The sequence below is a fragment of the Triticum aestivum genome, chromosome 6A, assembly GCF_018294505.1.
Source record: "Triticum aestivum cultivar Chinese Spring chromosome 6A, IWGSC CS RefSeq v2.1, whole genome shotgun sequence".
NCBI classification, from domain to species: Eukaryota; Viridiplantae; Streptophyta; class Magnoliopsida; order Poales; family Poaceae; genus Triticum; species Triticum aestivum.
Window position 1 is genome coordinate 119393919 of NC_057809.1, and position 23752 is coordinate 119417670.

At 48.5% G+C, this 23752-nt stretch overlaps 2 protein-coding genes, 1 non-coding gene and 1 pseudogene across 5 annotated transcripts; 2 read left to right on the top strand and 2 right to left on the bottom strand.

The window, feature by feature from the left end:
- The first annotated feature begins 977 nt into the window (after window positions 1-977).
- LOC123132420 (urease accessory protein F) lies at window positions 978-6373 on the top strand. 3 transcript variants are annotated; one of them, XR_006464690.1, is made up of 4 exons: window positions 1009-1163; window positions 1445-2261; window positions 2697-2884; window positions 6107-6373. XR_006464690.1 is itself a non-coding variant. In XM_044552213.1 (4 exons), exon 3 carries the CDS (start codon window positions 1481-1483, stop codon window positions 2252-2254), a length of 774 nt encoding a protein of 257 aa, XP_044408148.1. In that variant the 5' UTR covers window positions 1012-1163; window positions 1255-1320; window positions 1421-1480; the 3' UTR covers window positions 2255-2261; window positions 2697-2928. The 3 variants fall into 3 exon arrangements, 2 of the variants coding, with proteins under 2 accessions (XP_044408147.1, XP_044408148.1); XM_044552213.1 differs by lacking the exon at window positions 6107-6373 and adding an exon at window positions 1255-1320 and having other exon boundaries at window positions 1012-1163; window positions 1421-2261; window positions 2697-2928; XM_044552212.1 differs by lacking the exon at window positions 6107-6373 and having other exon boundaries at window positions 978-1163; window positions 1421-2261; window positions 2697-2928.
- Window positions 3188-6373, top strand: LOC123132421 (urease accessory protein F-like; annotated as a pseudogene).
- A 541-nt stretch (window positions 6374-6914) lies between these two features.
- LOC123132423 (4-hydroxyphenylpyruvate dioxygenase) lies at window positions 6915-9048 on the bottom strand. The gene is made up of 2 exons (XM_044552214.1): window positions 7771-9048; window positions 6915-7370 (listed from the first exon to the last, which is right to left on the bottom strand). Exons 1-2 carry the CDS (start codon window positions 8883-8885, stop codon window positions 7184-7186), a joined length of 1302 nt encoding a protein of 433 aa, XP_044408149.1. The 5' UTR covers window positions 8886-9048; the 3' UTR covers window positions 6915-7183.
- A 14045-nt stretch (window positions 9049-23093) lies between these two features.
- On the bottom strand, window positions 23094-23213 carry LOC123132709 (U5 spliceosomal RNA). The gene has a single exon (XR_006464991.1). It is a non-coding gene; the product is annotated as a U5 spliceosomal RNA (small nuclear RNA).
- Window positions 23214-23752: the final 539 nt, after the last annotated feature.

Below are 23752 nucleotides of genomic sequence, written 5' to 3' on the forward strand. Positions count from 1 at the left end.
CATGAGAAGATTTTTTTTCATATGTGAACAAATTTTGAAACCATTTTTTTTTCAAATTGTGAACAAATTTTCGAACTTCCTGAACAGCTTTGAATTTGTGAACAACATTTGGAACATTTTTTTGAAATTCACATACATTTTTGCATTTGCAAACAAAATTTAAACATGTGAACAGTTTTTGTATTTGTGAACAAATTTTGGAAATGGGAACTTTTTTTAAACAAAATATTTGTTGTTTTGTGAATAAAACATTAAAAGGTGAACAGTTTCTGAAACGATGCGAACAATTTTTTAAAGCACGATTTTTTTTAATGTTGAGAACAAATTTTGAAATGGAGAACAAATTTGGAAGCTCGAACAGTTTTTGAAAGCACGAACATTTTTTGAATGTTGAGAACAAATTTAGAAATGGAGAACAAATTTGGAAGCGTGAACAATTTTTGAATGTTGAGAACAAATTTTGAAATGGAGAACAAATTTGGAAGCGCGAATTTGAAATGGAGAACAATTTTGTAATGGGAAGATGTTTTGAAACTCTCAAACATAATTTGAAACGTGAACAAAAAGAAAATAAAAAGAGAAGAAAAAGGAATTGAAAGATGAAATAAAGAAACAGAAAAGCAAAGAAAGAAAAAGAAAAAACAGGAAAAACAACAAAGAAAAAGCAAACAGAAAAAACCAGTGAAAACCCGGTTCAAGAACCTTCTAGAATGTTCCCAAAACCGTTCAGGAACCCTCCAGAAGGTTCCCAAAACTGGAAGCTGTAGCGCCAGCGCTATCTCCAGTGGGCCGGCCCATCTTGATCGCTAGTCGCTCGCCTCTCTGTGCGAAGCCTCGACAACTCGACGCAGCGAGCGTCCGTTAGGAAATTCTCGATCAACGCACTGCGCCGTAGAAGTGGGGGTGGGCCGGAGAAGTTTAGCAGCTGTGGGCCAAATCTTGATATGGACGCAAATACAAGCGAAACAGAAGGCCCACGAGAGTTCCTCCTCGTCTCGTTGACCCCTGGCCTCTCTCTCAAACTGCCTCATCCATCCCGAGTCTCTCCATCCCCGCCGAAGCGATCGCCGAGTGTTCGACGAGTGCCTGAGCGGAGTTCATCGCCGCAAGCATAAAGCTACCCACCTCGCGGAGTTCGTTCCCCGGCGCGTCGACGCTGGAAGGTATGCGCCTAATTCCGCTCCCCTCTTCAATTCTGTAGGCGAAACACCCAGCGTTCCAGCGTCTGATCGACGCCCTCGGCGTGTTCGGCAGAATGCCAGTCCGGGAGCTTCATCTTGTTTGGACCTTTGAACGACTAGTTTGAAGAATTCATCGCATGTGAGATGGAAAGAATCAGGATCGGGAATTCGGGATGATATTTTTGCGTGTAAAATTTCCTGCGTTTTGGGGATCTTATGCTGTTCTCTATGGTTTACAGGAGTTTGCTCTTCTCATTTCTCAGTACTGAAGATTGGCCCATCGGCTCATCTTGATACATATGGAGCGGGATCATTCGGCTTTGAAGAAAATGAGATTGGACGACACAGAAGATTCTGCGATCAGTCAAGTGCCTGCCATGGCGTCTAGTATGAATCAGGAACTGTTCTGGAGCCAGTGGCAGCTACTGGATTCCATTCTCCCCACAGGCGGTTTCGCACACTCCTACGGCCTGGAAGCAGCTATGCAATCGCGCATAGTGAACAACCAAGAAGACCTGAGGCTGTTCCTCATCCAGGTCGTGGACAACATTGGAAGCCTGCTGCTTCCATTTGTGTACTGCGCCAGTAGGTCTCCTGACGCCGCGGCATGGGTCAAGCTAGATCAGCTGCTGGACGCTACATTGACGAACGAGGTCGGCAGGAAGGCATCCACATCCCAAGGCTCGGCTCTGTTGAGGGTGGCCGCGTCTGTCTTCACTGAGATCCAGTCGCTGCAGGATCTCCGACGGACATTTCTCGGTTCCACGAGCGTGTCCTTTCACCATGCCCCGATATTCGGGTTGATATGTGGGCTGGTTGGATTTGATAGCGAGACAACGCAACGCGCTTACATGTTTGTGGCAATGAGGGATGTGATCTCTGCCGCGACGAGGCTCAATTTGATCGGACCGCTAGCTGCTTCGGTTCTGCAGCACCAGGTTGCGCCAGATGCCGAGAAGATGCTGCAAAAGTGGAGGGACCGTGATGTCTCTGAAGCATCACAGACTGCGCCGCTGCTTGACGCATTGCAAGGCTGCCATGCTTACATGTTCTCTAGGCTGTTTTGCTCCTAATAGTGAGGTTCACTTCCATATCTTCCCATCTCTTTTGTTGTACAATGTCTCCAAGCATACACAACAGAGGGCTCAACTTCATGATACCTGTACCATGTGTGCTTTTGTATTATTCTGATGTATTGAAACATATCTCCTTATCTCCTGGGAAAATAAGTTAACTGGTTCATAGAGAGATGTATGTTACTCTGTATAAAGCATCTTTTGTAACATGGCATATGGTTGATCGATGGTTTTGTGCACTGCAATTGAACATTCACTTGAGCGTTCTCCTAACAAGGACATGATAAGCAATTGAGCAGTTTATCCAATTATCCTGTAACAAGGAGATGTTTAAATAGATCAGACATTTCCCAGGTCCATTTTGTGGACAGCATGATGCACGATACACCCAGTTATATGTCTGGATAACCTTATTCTGATATTCCTCTGCTTCTTTCAGGTTGCTGAATGCAATTTGGTGTAGTTCTGCTCATGGTTTTACCTCAGAGAAGTACAGGACCCCTGGCTTTACTAAACAACAATGGCATCAGAAGATTACAAGCATCCTGAGGAAAGATGCCCAGTATAATTCTTTATTTTACTTGCAAGCAAGATTGTACAAAAATGCCAATAGTACATTATGTTCATGTGAGCCCTCTCTACCATCTCTTACACTCATGATACATATGATACATCTGTCTTCAGCTTCACCAGCTATAACATTGATCTAATTATGCATCGCATATTACAAACATTGTTTTCTTTTGCTCCATGATACAAAGTCCTGGATCTGTTGCTCCAGCTCCAGATTCTATCCTAAATGCAACAGCAGAATGCTTGGCTTCAAGGGATTTCTGGTACTCAATAGATCTGAACAGCTCAGAGAAGTTGCCCTTGCCAATCCTGCCTCAGCCACTCTTCTGGTACTCTTACCCGGTCCCGTCCTTCCCCATGCACCTGATCCTTTGGATCATCTCCATAGAGTAGCTGATGCAGTTAGATTTGGAATCACATAGAGTAGATAAAAGATAGCAAGGATGCAATCTGAAGTCAGTAGGGCACTGAACCTCAAGTTACTGAATTATGGCATAAATACTAGCACTATCTTCTGAATCGATTTTTTTCAAATAACTGTGTATGGCTCTATGCTAAAATACAGTACACCATGCCACGAATTGTGAAGTTGGATACGTGGCCCTATGCAAGCAGCTTTATTCCCCTTTAAAGCTCACGATTTTCATAAAGATGCATCATGCATGGATGCACTAAAAAGAGTTTCAGTTGGATTCACGGCATTCAGTATAACCAAGGTTTGATACCTTTATGCACCATACAGATGCACCATGTGATGTAGAACTCAAAATAAGTTCTTCTCTTATTTTACTTGCAAGCAAGATTGTACAGCAATGCCAACAGTACATTTTGTTCATGTGTGAGCCCTTCTTCCATCTGTTACACTGATGATATATAGGATACGCATGTCTTCAGCTTCGCTAATTATAACACGGATATAATTGCCCGTCGCATATCACAAACAACATTGTTTTCTTTTGCTCCATGAGACCATGATACAAAGTACTGGATCAGCTTCTCCAGCTCCAGCTTCTATCCTATGATCCCTGATCTGCAGCAGATTGCTTGGCTTCAAGGGACTTCTCATAATCCTCAATGGACTTGAACAGCTCAGAGAAGTTCCCTTTGCAGAACCCGCCACAGCCACCCTTCTGGTACTCTTCCTCTCGTCCTTCTCCATGCACCCGATCCTTTGGATCATCTCATATTACAGAGAACATTGTTCTCTTTTGCTCCACAACACAAAGTACTAGATAAGTTGCTTGAGCTCCAGATTCTATCCTGTGATGCAGCAACGGATTGCTTGGCTTCAAGGGATTTTTCATGCTCCTCAATAGATCTGAACCGCTCGGAGAAGATGCCCTTGCTAAACCCGCCGCAGCCACCATTCTGATACTCTTGCCCAATCTCGCCCTTCTCCATGCACCCGATCCTTTGATCATCTCCAAGAATCAGGTTGGCCTGAACATAGTAGATAAAGATTTGGAATCACAGAGAGTAGATAAAGTTAGCGAAGATGCTGCCTGAAGTCAGGTGGGCACTGAACCTCAAGCTACTGAACGATGAAATACTAGTACTATCTATCGAACCCAAACTTATTTAGATAACTGTCTATGATAATATGTTGTGCACCATGCAACGAATTGTGAAGTTGTCAGGATCTATATTCCCCTTAAAAGTTGTCAGGAACTCAGGATCTTTATAAAGATGCATCATGCGTGGATGCACCAAAAAAAGTTTCAGTTGGATTCATGGCATTCACTGCCATATGGCTCGTGTGCCAAAACCAAGGTTTGATACCTTTACGCACCATACACATGCAACATGTGGTTTAGAACTCAAAACCAATTCTTCTTATTTTACTTCCAAGCAAGATTGTAGAACAGTGCCAACAGTACATTTTGTTGATGTGTGAGCCCCCTCTTCCATCTGTTACACTCATGATAAATAGGATACATATGTCTTCAGCTTCACCAACTATAACATTGATATAATTGCGCGTCGCATATCACAAGCAACACTGTTTTCTTTTGTTCCATGAGACCATGATACACAGTACTGGATTAGTTCTCCAGCTCCAGCTTCTATCCTATGATCCCTGAACTGCAGCAGATTGCTTGGCTTCAAGGGACTTCTCGTAATCCTCTATGGATTTGAACAGCTCAGAGAAGTTGCCTTTGCCGAGCCGTCCACAGCCACCCTTCTGGTACTCTTCCCCTCTCTCGTCCTTCTCCATGCACCCGATCCTTTGGATCATCTCCAGGAACAACGTTGGCCTGAACATAATAGTTGATGCAGTTAGATTTGGAATCACGGGGAGTAGAGCAAAGAAGCAGCTTGAATTTATAATCCAGGTCTTGGAGAACATTGTAAGCCTGCTGCTTCTATTTGTGTACTGCGCCAGTAGATCTCCTGATGCCGCGGCGTGGATCAGGCTAGATCAGCTGCTGGATGCTACGTTGACAAACGAGGTAGGCAGGAAGGCGTTCACGTCGCAAGGCTCGGCTCTGTTGAGGGTGGCTGCGTCCGTCTTCACTGAGATCCAGTCGCTGCAGGATCTCCGAAGGACATTTCTCTGTTCCACGAACGTGTCGTTTCACCATGCACCGACGTTCGGGTTGATATGCGGGCTGGTTGGATTTGACAGTGAGACAACACCCAGGGCTTACATGTTTGTGACAATGAGGGATGTGATCTCCTTGGCGACGATGTTCAATTTGATCGGACCGCTTGCTGCTTTGGTGCTGCAGCACCAGGTTACGCCAGATGCTGAGAAGAAGCTGCAGAAGTGGAGGGACCGTGATGTCTCTGAAGCATCACAGACTGCGTCGCTGTTTGACACGTTGCAGGGCTGCCATGGTCTAGGCTGTTTTGCTCCTGACAATGAGTTTCGCTTCCATATATTTCCGTCTCTCATGTTGTACAATGTCTTCAAGCATACACAACAGAGGGCTCAAATTCATGGTACATGTATAATTCATGCCTTCATATTATTCTGATGTAGGATGCCATTGAAACACATCTCCTTATTTTCTGAAAAAAATCAGTTAACGGGTTCATAGAGAGATACATGTTACTTTGTATAAAGCATCTTTTATAACATGGCATATGATTGATCGATGACTTTGTGCATTGCAATTGAACATTCACATGATTGATGTCTCCTACAGTAACAGGGACATGATGAGCAATTAAGCAGTTGATTCCTGTAACAAGGAGATGTTAAAATAGATCAGAGATTTCACTGGTCCATTTTGTTTAGATGACCTTGTTATGTTTTTTCTCTGCTTCTTTCAGGTTGCTGAATGTAATTTGGTGTACTTCTGCTCACAGTTTTACCCCGGAGAGTAGAGAACTACTGGCTTTTCCTAAAGAAAAATGGCATCAGAAGATTGCAAGCACCCCGAGGACAGATGCCCAGTATGATTCTATATTTGCAGGCAAGATTGTACAACAATGTCAATAGCCCAATAGTAATTATGTTCATGTGTGAGCCCTCTGTACCATCTATTACACTCATCATACATAGGATACATCTATCTTTAGCTTCACCAAATACAACAATTATAATTCTGTGTCCCATATTATGTTCATGTGTGAATGCTTTCTTAGCATAGCATACACTCACTGTAACAAATGTAAGACATTCTGGCAGTTTAAATACATTTGTTTACAAAGGAAGTAGATCTCAACAGCTCGGAGAAGTTGACCTTGCCAAACCCACCGCAGCTACCATTCTGGTACTCTTGCCCAGTCTCGTCCTCCATGGACCTGATCCTTTGGATCTCTCCAAGAACAAGGTTGGCCTGAACATAATATAATAGCTGATGCAGTTAGATTTGGATCACAGAGACTAGATAAACATAGCAAAGATGCTGTCCTAAGTCAGTAGGGCACTGAACCTCAAGTTACTGAATTATAGCATAAATACTAGTAGTACTATCTGCTGAACCAAAATAAAGTTGGATTCTTTGGCCTTTTACTATTCAAGGAGCTTTATTCCCCTTTAAGTTGTCACAATCTTCATAAAGATGCATCATGACCTTCACTATCATATGGCTCGTATGACCAAAACCAAGATTTGATACCTTACGCACGCACCGTGTGATGCAGAACTCAAAATCGGTTCTTCTTTATTTTACTTGCAAGCAAGATTATACAACAATGCCAACAGTACATTTTGTTCATGTGTGAGCCGAGCCCCCTCTACCATCTATTACACCCATCATACATAGGATACATCTGTCTTCAGCTTCACCAATTATAACATCGGACATAATTGCGCGCCGCATCTTACAAACAACATCATTTTCTTTTGCTCCATGAGACCTGATACAAAGTACTGGATCAGCTCCTCCAGCTCCAGCTTCTATCCTATGATCCCTGAACTGCAGCAGATTGCTTGGCTTCAAGGGACTTCTCGTAATCTTCAATGGACTTGAACAGCTCGGAGAAGTTGCCTTTGCCGAACCCGCCGCAGCCACCCTTCTGGTACTCTTCCCCTCTCTCGTCCTTCTCCATGCACCCGATCCTCTGGATCATCTCCAGGAACAACGTCGGCCTGAACATAATAGCTGATGCAGTTAGATTTGGAACCACAGGGAGCAGAGAAAAGATGCAGCTAGAATGTATTAGAGCACTGAACCTCACACTTACTGAATTAGCATAACTGATACTACCTCCTGAACCTAATCTTGTGCAGATAGCTGCCTATGCTAATCTATGGCCCAAATTGGGAATATACGTTGGTTTTCCACTATGCACAGGGAGCTTTATTCCCCCTTTTTGGTTTGAACAAGATTTTATTCCCCTTTTAGTTCTCGCAATCTTCATAAAGGTGCATCATGCATGGAGTTCAACTCTGTGTTCTAACGGTAACATTTGATACTTTTGTGCAGCATTACACGTGCATCATGTAATTTAGAACCCAAAGTCAAAGTGGAAAAAGGTTGTGTTTTTACCTGTCCCCTACTGGCTTGGTGAAGATTTGTAGCAACACCCCTTGGTCGTCCCTGTCGACGAGCACCCCCAGCTCCTGGCATTCCTTGATCTGCGCCTCCGAGAGCACATCCCCGGCGATGCGCCGCACGCCTTCGTAGTACTTCGGCAGCGGGGGTGGCAGGAAGTCGAAGCCGCCCATGGCGGAGCGCGCACGCATCTCCCTGAGCGTCCTGAGCACGTCGCTGCTGGCCACCGCGATGTGCTGCACGCCCGAGCCGCCGTGGTGTTCCAGGAACGTCTGTATCTGGCTCCGGCGCTTGGTGCCGTGCACCGGCTCGTTGAGCGGCAGCAGCACGCCCTCCGAGTTGTTGGCGAGCACCATCGAGTTGAGCCCGCTCTCGGCCGTGCCCACGTCCTCCGTCGTGAACTCGGCGAACTCGTGGAACCCCGTGAACCCGGCGACGTAGGCCGCGGCGGGGGCAAGCTCCGGGACGTTGCCGACGACGTGGTCGAACCGCGTCAGGCCGTAGTCCACGGCGTCTGGGTTGCTCACGCCCTCGAACCCCGGCAAGAAGGGCACGTCCCTGCCGTCCGGGTGGCTGACGAAGCGGAGCACGACGTCGCCGTAGAGCTCGACCTCCGCGAAGCCGAAGCCGCGGCCGAGGTCCACAGGGCTGAAGGCCGGGCGCGCGCCCCCGTCGACGCTGGCGCGGAAGGCCTCGGCAGCGTCCGCGACGCGCAGCGCTATGGAGCGCACCGCGAGGCCGTGGTCCGCGGAGAACTGGCGCGCGGCGTCGGCGGAGAAGGAGGGCAGGGAGGCGGTGGCGGCGTCGCAGCCGTTGGCGTAGGGGGCCGTGAAGAGGAAGGCGAGGTTGCCCGAGCGGAGCAGCTGGGAGGCGTGCACGGAGTTCCCCGTGGAGAGGTCGGACCTGGCGGCGAGCGGCGCGCCGAGCGCGAAGGCGAAGCGGCCGGCGGCGGAGGCGGCGTCCGCGCACCAGAACTCGACGTGGTGGAAGGCGAGCGTGTGGAAGCGGTCGCTGCGCGGGTTGAAGCGGACCATTCGGCGCGGCCGCGCGTGCTCCGGCGTCACCGCGGCGGCGCCGGTGGCTGCGGGGGTGGTGGGGGTGGGCGGCATGGTGTGTGTTCGCTTCTTGTCTGCGTGTGGTAGTGGCTCCGGGTTATCAGTTACGGGAGAAGTGGGGGTAATAAAGGGAGCAGATGACGCCACGTGGGCCTTGGGGTTTAGTGGTGGCGGGTGGGATTTGTCTTTTGGCGTTTGGTGGTGTGGGGGCTCGAGCTAGTGTGATGGGTTTGCTGACTGGCCCAGGGTAAGGTACATCCAAGTACAGCTAGAAATATTATTATTGCAAAAAAAAGTTCAGCTAAAAATATTGCCAGGTTCATATTCTCTCTAGCTATTAGTAGTGGTCATTTCATCTTTCTTTTTCTCTCCCCTCCCTCCTGATTTTTAGAGTTGATCTTGGTTTTTGTTTCCTCTACTCCTCCGACGGCCTCGTCGGCCGAAGTTGGGATAAGAGAGGAGGACGGGTCTCGGGTAGATGTCGCTGAGGCGACTGGTGATATGTTGTGGAGAAGCTTGCCACCGTTGCTCGGGGGCGGCGTGTGGTGGAAGCCCTCATCTTCCTATTTCTTGCCCATGGTGGATGGAAGTTGACGAAGGTGGATCTGGCGACAGTTTCATAATAAGCTCGTTTGGTTTCGGATCTGAAGATCATTGGAGTTGCTTCTTCCTTCTCCCTTTGTTGATGCGGTGGTGGAAAGGGCGAGAAAGTTTGGGGAATTTTTACAGGCATCGGTGCTCACTCGTCATCTTCATTTACCTCTCCATATCGACCTTTGTTGTCGGGGCTGAGGATCAAACAATGGATTTTCTTCAGTGAGCGGTTTGGATGGCTAGGACGGAACACTTGACTTAGGTGGGTTTGTCGACAATCTCTGACGCCCCCTTGTTTAGCCTCCGGAAGGGAGGGCCTTCTTTCATTGCCCTACGATGACATGTTTTGTGTCCGAAGATGGTGGCCAAAGCATCTTCGCGCGAGGTCGCCAGCAGATTGAAGACTCGATGTGTCTTTGTTTTTAATGTAAAATGGGAGGGCTTGCTTGTAATTCCTTTTTTCAGGGTCCTCTTTGCAGTGTTGTGATGCTTTTGTTGTTATAATGCCAGCTCTGGCACCTTCGGGTCCCTTCGCGTGTTCAAAAGAATATTCTCTCTAGTTTTTCCTCTATTTGTCCAAAGGATTTTTCATAGAATAAACAATTACAATTCTTAGGAGTTTTTCATAAGTGCCTTGTTTGATTTGCTATATTCTGATTCATAGAAAACATTGATTAAGATTCATTTGTATTGGATTTCATAGGAAAGTTTCCATCAACTCTAACCTCATGAAAAGAATTCTTTGTTTTTTCATGAACAATCAAACGACCATACAACCCCTCCCCTCCACCCCTCACATCCCCTCCCCGAGCTCATCCAACTCTCGTACTGCCTTCTTCCACCAACGCCTCGTACACAAAACACCATGGATTCGTTGCCCTGGGGCTCGAGGTCTTGCTACCAAGCTCTAGCGGAGGCATTGGGTCTACTAGGGAATACTCCCTCCGTCCGAAAAAGTTTGTCCCTCAAATGGATGTATTTAGCATTAAGTTAGTGCTAGATACATCCATTTAAGGAACAAGCTTGGGACAAGTTTTTTCGGACGTAGAAAGTAGGTAACTAATTTATGGAATTTTTTATGTTACTGATGTTTCTATATATATATATATGTTGAGTAACGTGATTGTATTAAAAAACATAGATTAAATTAGGAAATATTCTGACTTGCCTTGTACTCCAAGTAGATCATGTACTCTTATATATATGTCCATGAGGCTCAAGCAATACAACGACTATTTCACCAATCCCTTTCTCCTTCTAACATGGTATCTATCGCAAGTCAATCCTAAACCCTAGCCGCCGTCGCTTCCGCACCCACGCGCCGCCCCTGGGGCGGTCGGCCTCCATGACCGCCGGCAGGGGCCGCGCCACCCGTACCTAGGGTTCATCCGCCGACCGTGTTGGCCGGCTGCCCTAGAGAGTCTTTTTCCCGATCCCTTGCTCCGGGTTTTTTTCGCTCTCTCACCAATCGCTTTGATCGGCGTTTTTCTTTTTGGTTTTCCGATCTAATCTTGATCGGTTTGCGTCGCCCGCCGTCGCCGTCGACCCCGTACGCCTCTACTCCGACCCCGGCGTGACCAGTCGGCCTCTCCTCCGACCCGGCGGCCACACGCGTTGAGGCGGCCCGTCAGGGCCAGCCGCCGTCCGCGTGTCGGTTCGCCCGTCGCCCTGCGCCGGCCGTCACCGCCCTGCTTCGACCGGGACACCTGCATCGCCCCGACCCGGCGGCCTCCCGCCATGCGACAGCCAATCATAGCCGCCGCTCGCGTGCCGGCCCGCCCATCGATCCACGTCACCCGCCTCCGCCGCGTCTACACAACAGCCCGGCGGCCTACCTCGACGGCCTCGTTCTCGGCTGCGTCGGGACGGCTACGTCAGGCTCGTCAGCTGCCTCAACTCAGACGCCGCTGCTCCATTGGTTGCTCGGGCCTCGTTGCCCGGGCACCGGCGCTGCTTTGGCAGCCCGGGTGCTGGTGCTAACAAGCTCGTCCGCGACATCCCACGGCGTCCGTGGTCGCCGGCTTCATCTCGGACTCCGCCGCCACCACGCCTCCACCGAGCGGCGTCCCCGACCTCGCACGCGATCGGCTTGATCACCCGCTCGCCGCCGCGATCCGCCTCATCTACGCCGCCCGACCGACCTGGCCCGCCGGCTATGCACGCCTCCGCAGGTCCCGTGAAGATCATCCCCGAGTTCAGCGCGCCTTTCTACCGATCGAGCATCGGGCTACCGCTGCGTCGCCCCGTCGGGCTGCAGCGCCGCCGCCCCATGGTTCTCCTCGCGGCTGCATCGACTTGTGCGTCGCCGCTGCGTCGCCCCTTCGGGCTGTAGTGCCGCGATACGCGTGTTGGGGAACATTGCAGAAAACAAAAATTTTCCTACGGTTTCACCAAGATCCATCTATGAGTTCATCTAGCAACGAGTGATTAGATGCATCTACATACCTTGTAGATCGCGAGCGGAAGCGTTCAAAGAACGGGGATGATGTAGTCGAACACGACGTGATCCAAATCACCGGAGATCCTAGCACCGAACGGACGGCACCTCCGCGTTCAACACACGTACGGAACAACCACGTCTCCTCCTTCTTGATCCAGCAAGGGGGGGAGGAGAGGTTGAGGGAGATGGCACCAGCAGCAGCACGACGGCGTGGTGTTGATGGAGCTGCAGTACTCCGGCAGGGCTACGCCAAGCAATATGGAGGAGGAGGTGCTGGAGAGGGAGAAGGAGGCAACCAAAGGCCAAGGTCTGAAGTCCCTCCTTTCCCCCACTATATATAGGAGGGCCAAGGGGGGGTGGCCGGCCCTAGGAGATCCAATCTCCTAGGGGGGCGGCGGCCAAGGGGGGGTTTCCCTCCCCCCCAAGGCACCTAGGAGGTGCCTTCCCCTCCTAGGACTCTTCCCCCCTCAAACCCTAGGCGCATGGGCCTATGTGGGGCTGGTGCCCTTGGCCCATGTAGGCCAAGGCGCACCCCCTACAGCCCATGTGCCCCCCCGGGATAGGTGGACCCACCCGGTGGACCCCCGGGATCCTTCCGATGGTCCCGGTACAATACCGATAACCCCGAAACTTGTCCCGATGCCCGAAACAGGACTTCCCATATATAAATCTTTACCTCTGGACCATTCCGGAACTCCTCATGACGTCCGGGATCTCATCCGGGACTCTGAACAACATTCGGGTTACTGCATATACATATCCCTACAACCCTAGCGTCACTGAACCTTAAGTGTGTAGACCCTACGGGTTCGGGAGACATGTAGACATGACCGAGATTGCTCTCCGGTCAATAACCAACAGCGGGATCTGGATACCCATGTTGGCTCCCACATGCTCCACGACGATCTCATCGGATGAACCACGATATCGAGGATTTAATCAACCCCGTATGCAATTCCCTTTGTCAATCGATATGTTACTTGCCCGAGATCCGATCGTCGGTATCCCAATACCTCGTTCAATCTCGTTACCGGCAAGTCACTTTACTCGTACCGTAATGCATGATCCCGTGACCAGACACTTGGTCACTTTGAGCTCATTATGATGATGCATTACCGAGTGGGCCCAGTGATATCTCTCCGTCATACGGAGTGACAAATCTCAGTCTTGATCCGCATAAAACAATAGATACTTTCGGAGATACCTGTAGTGCACCTTTATAGTCACCCAGTTACGTTGTGACGTTTGATACACCCAAAGCACTCCTACGGTATCCAGGAGTTACACGCTCTCATGGTCAAAGGAAGAGATACTTGACATTGGCAAAGCTCTAGCAAACGAACTACACGATCTTTGTGCTATGCTTAGGATTGCGTCTTGTCCATCACATCATTATCCTAATGATGTGATCCCGTTATCAATGACATCCAATGTCCATAGCCAGGAAACCATGACTATCTATTGATCAACGAGCTAGTCAACTAGAGGCTTACTAGGGACATGTTGGTGTCTGTTATTCACACATGTATTACGATTTCCGGATAATACAATTATAGCATGAATAAAGACAATTATCATGAACAAAGAAATATAATAATAATGCTTTTATTATTGCCTCTAGGGCATATTTCCAACAGTCTCCCACTTGCACTAGAGTCAATAATCTAGTTACATTGTGATGAATCGAACACCCATGGAATTCTGGTGTTGATCATGTTTTGCTCTAGGGAGAGGTTTAGTCAACGGATCCGCTACATTCAGGTCCGTATGTACTTTACAAATCTCTATGTCTCCATCTTGAACATTTTCACGAATGGAGTTGAAGCGACGCTTGATGTGCCTTGTCTTCTTGTGAAACCTGGGCTCCTTGGCAAGTGCAATAGCTCCAGTGTTGTCACAGAAGAGCTTGATCGGCCCCGACGCATTGGGTATGACTCCTAGGTCGGTGATGAACTCCTTCATCCAAATTGCTTCATGTGCTGCCTCCGAGGCTGCCATGTACTCCGCTTCACATGTAGATCCCGCCATGACGCTCTGCTTGCAACTGCACCAGCTTACTGCCCCACCATTCAAAATATACACGTATCCGGTTTGTGACTTAGAGTCATCCAGATCTGTGTCGAAGCTAGCGTCGACGTAACCCTTTACGACGAGCTCTTCGTCACCTCCATAAACGAGAAACATTTCCTTAGTCCTTTTCAGGTACTTCAGGATATTCTTGACCGCTGTCCAGTGTTCCTTACCGGGATTACTTTGGTACCTTCCTACCAAACTTACGGCAAGGTTTACATCAGGTCTGGTACACAGCATGGCATACATAATAGAACCTATGGCTGAGGCATAGGGGATGACACTCATCTCTTCTATATCTTCTGCCGTGGTCGGACATTGAGCTGAGCTCAATTTCACACCTTGCAAAACAGGCAAGAACCCTTTCTTGGACTGATCCATTTTGAACTTCTTCAAAATCTTATCAAGATATGTGCTTTGTGAAAGACCTATGAGGCGTCTCGATCTATCCCTATAGATCTTGATGCCTAATATATAAGCAGCTTCTCCAAGGTCCTTCATTGAAAAACTCTTATTCAAGTAGGCCTTAATGCTGTCCAAAAGTTCTATATCATTTCCCATCAAAAGTATGTCATCTACATATAGTATGAGAAATGCTATAGAGCTCCCACTCACTTTCTTGTAAACACAGGCTTCTCCATAAGTCTGTGTAAACCCAAACGCTTTGATCATCTCATCAAAACGAATGTTCCAACTCCGAGATGCTTGCACCAGCCCATAAATCGAGCGTTGGAGCCTGCACACCTTGTCAGCATTTTTAGGATCGACAAAACCTTCCGGCTGCATCATATACAATTCTTCCTTAAGGAAACCATTAAGGAATGCCGTTTTGACGTCCATTTGCCAAATTTCATAATCATAAAATGCGGCAATTGCTAACATGATTCGGACGGACTTCAGCTTCGCTACCGGTGAGAAAGTCTCATCGTAGTCAACCCCTTGAACTTGTCGATAACCCTTAACGACAAGCCGAGCTTTATAGATGGTCACATTACCATCCGCGTTTGTCTTCTTCTTAAAGATCCATTTATTTTCTATGGCTCGTCGTTCTACGGGCAAGTCAGTCAAAGTCCATACTTCGTTTTCATACATGGATCCTATATCGGATTTCATGGCTTCTAGCCATTTATCGGAATCCGGACCCGCCATCGCTTCTTCATAGTTCGAAGGTTCACCGTTATCTAACAACATGATTTCCAAGACAGGGTTGCCGTACCACTCTGGTGTGGAACGTGTCCTTGTGGACCTTCGAATTTCAGTAGGAGCTTGATCAGAAGTATCTTGATCATTATCATTAACTTCCTCTCTAGCCGGTGCAGGCACCTCAGGAACATATTCTTGAGTTGCGCCATTTTCCGGTTCAGGAGGTAATACTTCATCAAGCTCTACTTTCCTCCCACTTACTTCTTTCGAGAGAAACTCTTTCTCCAGAAAGGACCCATTCTTGGCAACAAAGATCTTGCCTTCGGATCTGAGGTAGAAGATATACCCAACAGTTTCTTTAGGGTATCCTATGAAGACGCATTTTTCCGATTTGGGTTCGAGCTTTTCAGGTTTGAAGTTTCCTGACATAAGCATCGCATCCCCAAACTTTTAGAAACGACAGCTTAGGTTTCTTCCCAAACCACAATTCATACGGTGTCGTCTCAACGGATTTCGACGGTGCCCTATTTAAAGTGAATGCGGCAGTCTCTAAAGCATAGCCCCAAAAAGATAGTGATAAATCGGCAAGAGACATCATAGATCGTACCATATCTAATAGAGTGCGATTACGACGTTCGGACACACCATTACGCTGAGGTGTTCCAGGCGGCGTGAGTTGTGAAACTATTCCACATTTTCTTAAGTGTGTACCAAACTCGTGACTCAAGTATTCTCCTCCACGATCTGATCGTAGAAACTTGATTTTCCTGTCACGTTGATTCTCAACTTCACTCTAAAATTCCTTGAACTTTTCAAAGGTCTCAGACTTGTGTTTCATTAAGTAGACATACTCATATCTACTCAAGTCATCAGTGAGGGTGAGAACATAACGATAGCCACCGCGAGCCTCAACACTCATTGGACCGCACACATCAGTATGTATGATTTCCAATAAGTTGGTTGCTCGCTCCATTGTTCCTGAGAATGGAGTCTTGGTCATTTTACCCATGAGGCATGGTTCGCACGTGTCAAATGATTCGTAATCAAGAGACTCTAAAAGTCCATCAGCATGGAGCTTCTTCATGCGTTTGACACCTATGTGACCAAGGCGGCAGTGCCACAAGTATGTGGGACTATCACTATCAATCTTACATCTTTTGGTACTTACACTATGAATATGTGTAGCATTACGCTCGAGATTCATAAAGAATAAACCATTCAGCATCGGAGCATGACCATAAAACATATCTCTCATATAAATAGAACAACCATTATTCTCGGATTTAAATGAGTAGCCATCTCGAATTAAACGAGATCCTGATACAATGTTCATGCTCAAACTTGGCACAAAATAACAATTATTGAGGTTCAAAACTAATCCCATAGGTAAATGTAGAGGTAGCGTGCCGACGGCGATCACATCGACCTTGGAACCATTCCCGACGCGCATTGTCACCTCGTCCTTCGCCAGTCTCCGTTTATTCCGCAGCTCATGCTGTGTGTTACAAATATGAGCAACGGCACCGGTATCAAATACCCAGGAGTCACTACGATTACTGGTAAGGTACACATCAATTACATGTATATCAAATATACCTTTGGTTTTGCCGGCCTTCTTGTCCGCTAAGTATTTGGGGCAGTTCCGCTTCCAGTGACCACTTTTCTTGCAATAAAAGCACTCAGTCTCGGGCTTGGGTCCATTCTTTGGCTTCTTCCCGGCAGCTTGCTTGCTGGGCGCGGCAACTACCTTGCCGTCCTTCTTGAAGTTCTTTTTACCCTTGCCCTTCTTGAACTTAGTGGTTTTATTGACCATCAACACTTGATGTTCCTTCTTGACTTCTACCTCTGCTGATTTCAGCATAGCAAATACTTCAGGAATGGTCTTTTCCATCCCCTGCATATTGAAGTTCATCACAAAGCTCTTGTAGCTTGGTGGAAGCGACTGGAGGATTCTGTCAATGACCGCATCATCCAGGAGATTAACTCCCAGCTGAGTCAAGCGGTTATGTAACCCAGACATAGTGAGTATGTGCTCACTGACAGAACTATTTTCCTCCATCTTACAGCTGAAGAATTTGTCGGAGACTTCATATCTCTCGACCCGGGCATGAGCTTGGAAAACCATTTTTAGCTCTTCGAACATCTCATATGCTCCATTTCTCTCAAAACGCTTTTGGAGCCCCGGCTCTAAGCTGTAAAGCATGCCGCACTGAACGAGGGAGTAGTCATCGGAACGTGCCTGCCAAGCGTTCATAATGTCTTGTTCTGCAGGGAGGACAGGTGCGTCATCCAGCGGTGCTTGTAGGACATAATCTTTCTTGGCAGCTATGAGGATGATCCTTAGGTTCCGGACCCAGTCCGTATAGTTGCTGTCATCGTCTTTCAGCTTGGTTTTCTCTAGGAACGCGTTGAAGTTAAGGACTACGTTGGCCATTTGATCTACAAGACATATTGTAAAATATTTAGACTAAGTTCATGATAATTAAGTTCATCTAATCAAATTATAATGAACTCCCACTCAGATTTGACATCCCTTTGGTCATCTAAGTGTTACACGATCCGAGTCGACTAGGCCGTGTCCGATCATCACGTGAGACGGACTAGTCATCGTCGGTGAACATTCTCATGTTGATCGTATCTTCCATACGACTCGTGTTCGACCTTTCGGTCTCCGTGTTTCGAGGCCATATCTGTACATGCTAGGCTCGTCAAGTTAACCCTAAGTGTTTTCGCTGTGTAAAACTGTCTTACACCCGTTGTATGTGAACGTAAGGATCTATCACACCCGATCATCACGTGGTGCTTCGAAACGACGAACTTTAGCAACGGTGCACAGTTAGGGGAGAACACTTCTTGAAATTGTTGTAAGGGATCATCTTATTTACTACCGTCGTCCTAAGTAAACAAGATGCATAAAACATAATAAACATCACATGCAATTATATAAAGTAGTGACATGATATGGCCAATATCATATAGCTCCTTTGATCTTCATCTTCGGGGCTCCATGATCATCTTGTCACCGGCATGACACCATGATCTCCATCATCGTGTCTTCATGAAGTTGTCACGCCAACGACTACTTCTACTTATATGACTAACGCGTTTAGTAATAAAGTAAAGTAGTTTACATGGCGTTCTTCAATGACACGCAGGTCATACAAAAAATAAAGACAACTCCTATGGCTCCTGCCGGTTGTCATACTCATCGACATGCAAGTCGTGATTCCTATTACAATAGCATGAACATCTCATACATGACATATAGATCATTCATCATTCATCACAACTTTGGCCATATCATATCACAAAGCACTTGCTGCAAAAACAAGTTAGACGTTCTCTAATTGTTGTTGCAAGTTTTACGTGGCTGAAGTAGGGCTCTAGCAAGAACGTTTTCTTACCTACGTGAAAGCCACAACGTGATTTGTCAACTTCTATTTACCCTTCATAAGGACCCTTTTCATCGAATCCGCTTCGACTAAAGTAGGAGAGACAGACACCCGCCAGCCACCTTATGCAACTAGTGCATGTTAGTCGGTGGAACCGGTCTAACGTAAGCGTACGTGTAAGGTTGGTCCAGGCCGCTTCATCCCACAATACCGCTGAAGCAAGATAAGACTAGTAGCGGCAAGAAAGTTGACAAATCTACGCCCACAAAAAATTGTATTCTACTCGTGCAAGAAGAACTACGCATAGACCTAGCTCATGATGCCACTGTTGGGGAACGTTGCAGAAAACAAAAATTTTCCTATGGTTTCACCAAGATCCATCTATGAGTTCATCTAGCAACGAGTGATTAGATGCATCTACATACCTTGTAGATCGCGAGCGGAAGCGTTCAAAGAATGGGGATGATGTAGTCGAACACGACGTGATCCAAATCGCCGGAGATCCTAGCACCGAACGGACGGCACCTCCGCGTTCAACACACGTACGGAACAACCACGTCTCCTCCTTCTTGATCCAGCAAGGGGGGGAGGAGAGGTTGAGGGAGATGGCACCAGCAACAGCACGACGGCGTGGTGTTGATGGAGCTGCAGTACTCCGGCAGGGCTACGCCAAGCACTATGGAGGAGGAGGAGGTGTTGGAGAGGAAGAAGGAGGCAACCAAAGGCCAAGGTCTGAAGTCCCTCCTTTCCCCCACTATATATAGGAGGGCCAAGGGGGGTGGCCGGCCCTAGGAGATCCAATCTCCTAGGGGGGCGGCGGCCAAGGGGGGGTTTCCCTCCCCCCCAAGGCACCTAGGAGGTGCCTTCCCCTCCTAGGACTCTTCCCCCCTCAAACCCTAGGCGCATGGGCCTATGTGGGGCTGGTGCCCTTGGCCCATGTAGGCCAAGGCGCACCCCCTACAGCCCATGTGCCCCCCGGGATAGGTGGACCCACCCGGTGGACCCCCGGGATCCTTCCGGTGGTCCCGGTACAATACCGATAACCCCGAAACTTGTCCGGATGCCCGAAACAGGACTTCCCATATATAAATCTTTACCTCCGGACCATTCCGGAACTCCTCATGACGTCCGGGATCTCATCCGGGACTCCGAACAACATTCGGGTTACTGCATATACATATCCCTACAACCCTAGCGTCACTGAACCTTAAGTGTGTAAACCCTACGGGTTCGGGAGACATGTAGACATGACCGAGATTGCTCTCCGGTCAATAACCAACAGCGGGATCTGGATACCCATGTTGGCTCCCACATGCTCCGCGACGATCTCATCGGATGAACCACGATGTCGAGGATTTAATCAACCCCGTATGCAATTCCCTTTGTCAATCGATATGTTACTTGCCCGAGATCCGATCGTCGGTATCCCAATACCTCGTTCAATCTCGTTACCGGCAAGTCACTTTACTCGTACCGTAATGCATGATCCCGTGACCAGACACTTGGTCACTTTGAGCTCATTATGATGATGCATTACCGAGTGGGCCCAGTGATATCTCTCCGTCATACAGAGTGACAAATCCCAGTCTTGATCCGCATAAAACAATAGATACTTTCGGAGATACCTGTAGTGCACCTTTATAGTCACCCAGTTACGTTGTGACGTTTGATACACCCAAAGCACTCCTACGGTATCCAGGAGTTACACGCTCTCATGGTCAAAGGAAGAGATACTTGACATTGGCAAAGCTCTAGCAAACGAACTACACGATCTTTGTGCTATGCTTAGGATTGCGTCTTGTCCATCACATCATTATCCTAATGATGTGATCCCGTTATCAATGACATCCAATGTCCATAGCCAGGAAACCATGACTATCTATTGATCAACGAGCTAGTCAACTAGAGGCTTACTAGGGACATGTTGGTGTCTGTTATTCACACATGTATTACGATTTCCGGATAATACAATTATAGCATGAATAAAGACAATTATCATGAACAAAGAAATATAATAATAATGCTTTTATTATTGCCTCTAGGGCATATTTCCAACAACACGGTCCATGCCGCCGCCCCGAGGCCGTCCCCGCGGCTGCACCGACTTGCGCACCGCTGTTGCGTCGCCCCTTTGGGCAGCAACGTCGCGGCGCGCGGTCCCCGCCGCCGTCCCGAGGTCTTTCCGCCATCGCCCCGACCCGCCTGCCGTCGCTGCGTCGCCCCTTCGGGCCGTAGCGCCGCGGCCCGCGGTCAGCTCCGCCGTCACCGCGCGTCGACCTCCCGTGGTATGCGTCGCGCCGTCTTCCTTGGCGCTGGAACGCCACCATCCACGCCGGTCTTTGTCACGCTGTCAGGATTCTTCGCCTACTTCGAGCACCGCCGCGGCACTTCTAACCTAGCCGCCGCCGCCGCCGTCAGACCGCCGCCGCCGCTCTTCTTTGGCCGCCGCCGCGGCTACCTCCGTAGCTGCCGCTGTTGCTCGTCCACCCCGTTCGTCTTCGTCCAGCACCAGCCCGTTGCCAGCGTCGCCGTCATCTACCCCGACCACTTCGTCTACTCCGACCATCGTTGGTGACATCGGCACCGTGCCGATGAACGCCGCAATCGTCGTCGAGTTCTTCTCTGCTGGCCCCTCTGACTTCTCCGACATGGCGTACAGCTCGTGCAGGTCTCTCGCCTACGCATGCCCGGTGCTAGCAACACCGATGCGTGCCTTCATCCACGACGTGTCCCCGGGCCTGGCAAGCCTGGTCGGCGCTTCGTCAACTTCGTCTTCGTCCGTCTACGCATGCCCGGTGCTGACAACACCGGTGCGTGCCTTCGTCCACGATGTGTCCCCGGGCTTGGCAAAGCCGCCGCGACGCGTCATCAACAACATTTTCTTCCCGGCGCACCCCTACTTCGACATCACTGCGCCCATGCTAACTCGGCGCCCTCTTGCGCCCGCGGCTCCACGGCGACTTCCTTGACACCGGCCACCCCGACTCGACATCGACCATGGCATTCATCGCATGGCTACCTCGACCACGGCTCTACCATCCACGCTCTCGGCTACATCGACAAACGGCACAAAGGGCTACCGCCTGTTTGAGCAACCTCGTTTATTTCCACTCCAGCCACGACTCCGCGATGCGTCGACCGTTACGACTGTGGGGGGGGGGGGGGTGTCTGTCGGCTTGCCTTCGAATTCTTCTCCAGTCTCACCGTCTGCGTCGCTACCGTTGTGACCGCGGGGGGTGTTGAGTAACGTGATTGTATTAGGAAACATAGGTTAGACTAGGAAATATTCTGGCTTGCCTTGTACTCTAAGTAGATCATGTACTCTTATATATATGCCCATGAGGCTCAAGCAATACAACGACTATTTCACCAATCCCTCTCTCCTTCTAACAATAGATTTTTGATGCTGCAAATTTTGCTTCTAGGTGCTGCAATCTTGTGTGTCTTCTGCTGCAAATGCATGGGTGACATGATGCAATGACTCTGAGGTGGCTGAGGGAAATGTTGTGTCCATGTTGCGAGTTTTTTGATGGTGCTGCGAGCGTTGGCTAACATGTACGTGTGGTGAGTTTTTTCTCAATAATTTTGCTGCGACGAGGGGGATTTGTTGTGTCTCGCGCGCACACACACAATTGCATGTTGTTTTACGCATCGTGGGGGAAATAAAACGACGATGTTGCGTGCTAGGCGTGATCTTTTGTGTGCTGCCTTAAAACGGGTAGGCATGACAAGGACGTAGACGGCCCATTTCACGTGGCTAGGTAAACAGCTGCATTTTTACTGTAAAAATAAGAAGTAAACAGCTCGTTGATTGAAAGTAACGAAAATCAAAGTACGTGTACCGTGCACCATACAAAGGAGATCTGAGCGTGCAGCACTGCTCCTCTTCTCAATCTCAAGAGCAGCAGTAGCGTTTCCGGCTTGTCCTTCGGCGTCCGAACCCAGTCATCGGCCTGATCTATCGTCGAGCTACGTATGGGCCAGAGCCAGAGGATATGCATGCATGATGCATCCGAGCCGTGCTTCGAAATCTCTTGTTTGACTCGTACTCTTCTTCCCTCTGAACCCTTGGTTGTTCTTTCCTTTTTCTCTCCCTCTCCGCTCATACAGTCTCGATTTCTCCTCTTCCCATCCCGCCAAACCGGAGCGCCATTTGTGCACGCAACTTGGGATCGCCATCCAGCTGAGCTGAAGGTAATTATAACGGCAGCATGGCATGTCTGGTTGCTTCCAACGCTTTGCTTTGCGGCGGTTTTCGTGGCGTGCAGATAAGGGCTTTTGGCTGTAATTTTGTCTTCATATCGTAGGTTTTTTTTCTTTTTGAGGGGTCTTCATATCATAGGTGCGTAGCAGGCTAAAATCCATGCGACTTGCTCATGTACGTCTGCTGCTCAGAATCAAACATCTTCAGAAAACAAAGGCAAACAAATAAGGAACCAACATATATAATTGTTCAGTTGAAGGCCAACTGAACTACACCAAAAGTTTGAGACGCGTGCAAAGCTTCAGATTGACGCCGCTGGGCCATACAGATGTCAATGGGAGGGATCCAATGCAACTACTTCAGAAATAATTAGTAGCTGATGAGTGGTTGAACCAAATTTTGTTAAACTGAATTGTGGTACCCTCCAGTAAAGGAAGAGAACCCTTCAAAAATAGGTGTATGCTGCTTGATGTGGTGTGCACACGGTATTTTTTAGTAAAAGGCGAAAGAATAGTTCGCTTTGTGCTCGCCACGCAGCTGCCTGAGCTCCAACACTACAGCTCACGTCCTATAAGTAGCGATTAGAGTGGGCTCAACTCCACCGAGCAAGCGAGGTGGGACTAATACCTGTGCTCAATTTTTAGGAAGCCTAATGGCAATTTCAGTTCTATAAGCGCGGCCCATGTTAAGCTTCTAGATTGGACGTTTGGCCCAGTTCGGTTTAGTTCAGTTGGACTTCTTGCATTGATCACGGTCCTGGGCTGGTCTTGCACGTATAAATGGGCTGTCCGCTGCTATTTCTCGCTTGCTGCGAGCTGAACGTGGCGCTCGCCTCAGGCGCACCCAAAACGGGACGGCCCAGCGTGGGACGAGCGCTTGCTCTCCAGCACAATTTTGAACCTCGAGCTGCAAATTATGAAGCTCATAGGTTTGCTAGGTATGGTGTTTCTCTCTCGCGGTAGGGAGGCATTTGTGGTTGGATACTCCCCGTGATCCAGTTGTAATCCCTGCGAACATTTTAGCTAATCAATAAAGGCCTAGCAAGCCTTTCTCAAAAAAATTACTTTATTATATTTCT

Coding starts and splice junctions, on each gene's coding strand:
- LOC123132420 (XM_044552212.1), top strand. CDS start 1,481: ATGGAGCGGGATCATTCGGCTTTGAAGAAAATGAGATTGGACGACACA.
- LOC123132423 (XM_044552214.1), bottom strand. CDS start 8,885: ATGCCGCCCACCCCCACCACCCCCGCAGCCACCGGCGCCGCCGCGGTG. Junction 7,371..7,770: donor ACCAAGCCAGTAGGGGACAG/GTAAAAACACAA, acceptor TATTATGTTCAG/GCCGACGTTGTTCCTGGAGA.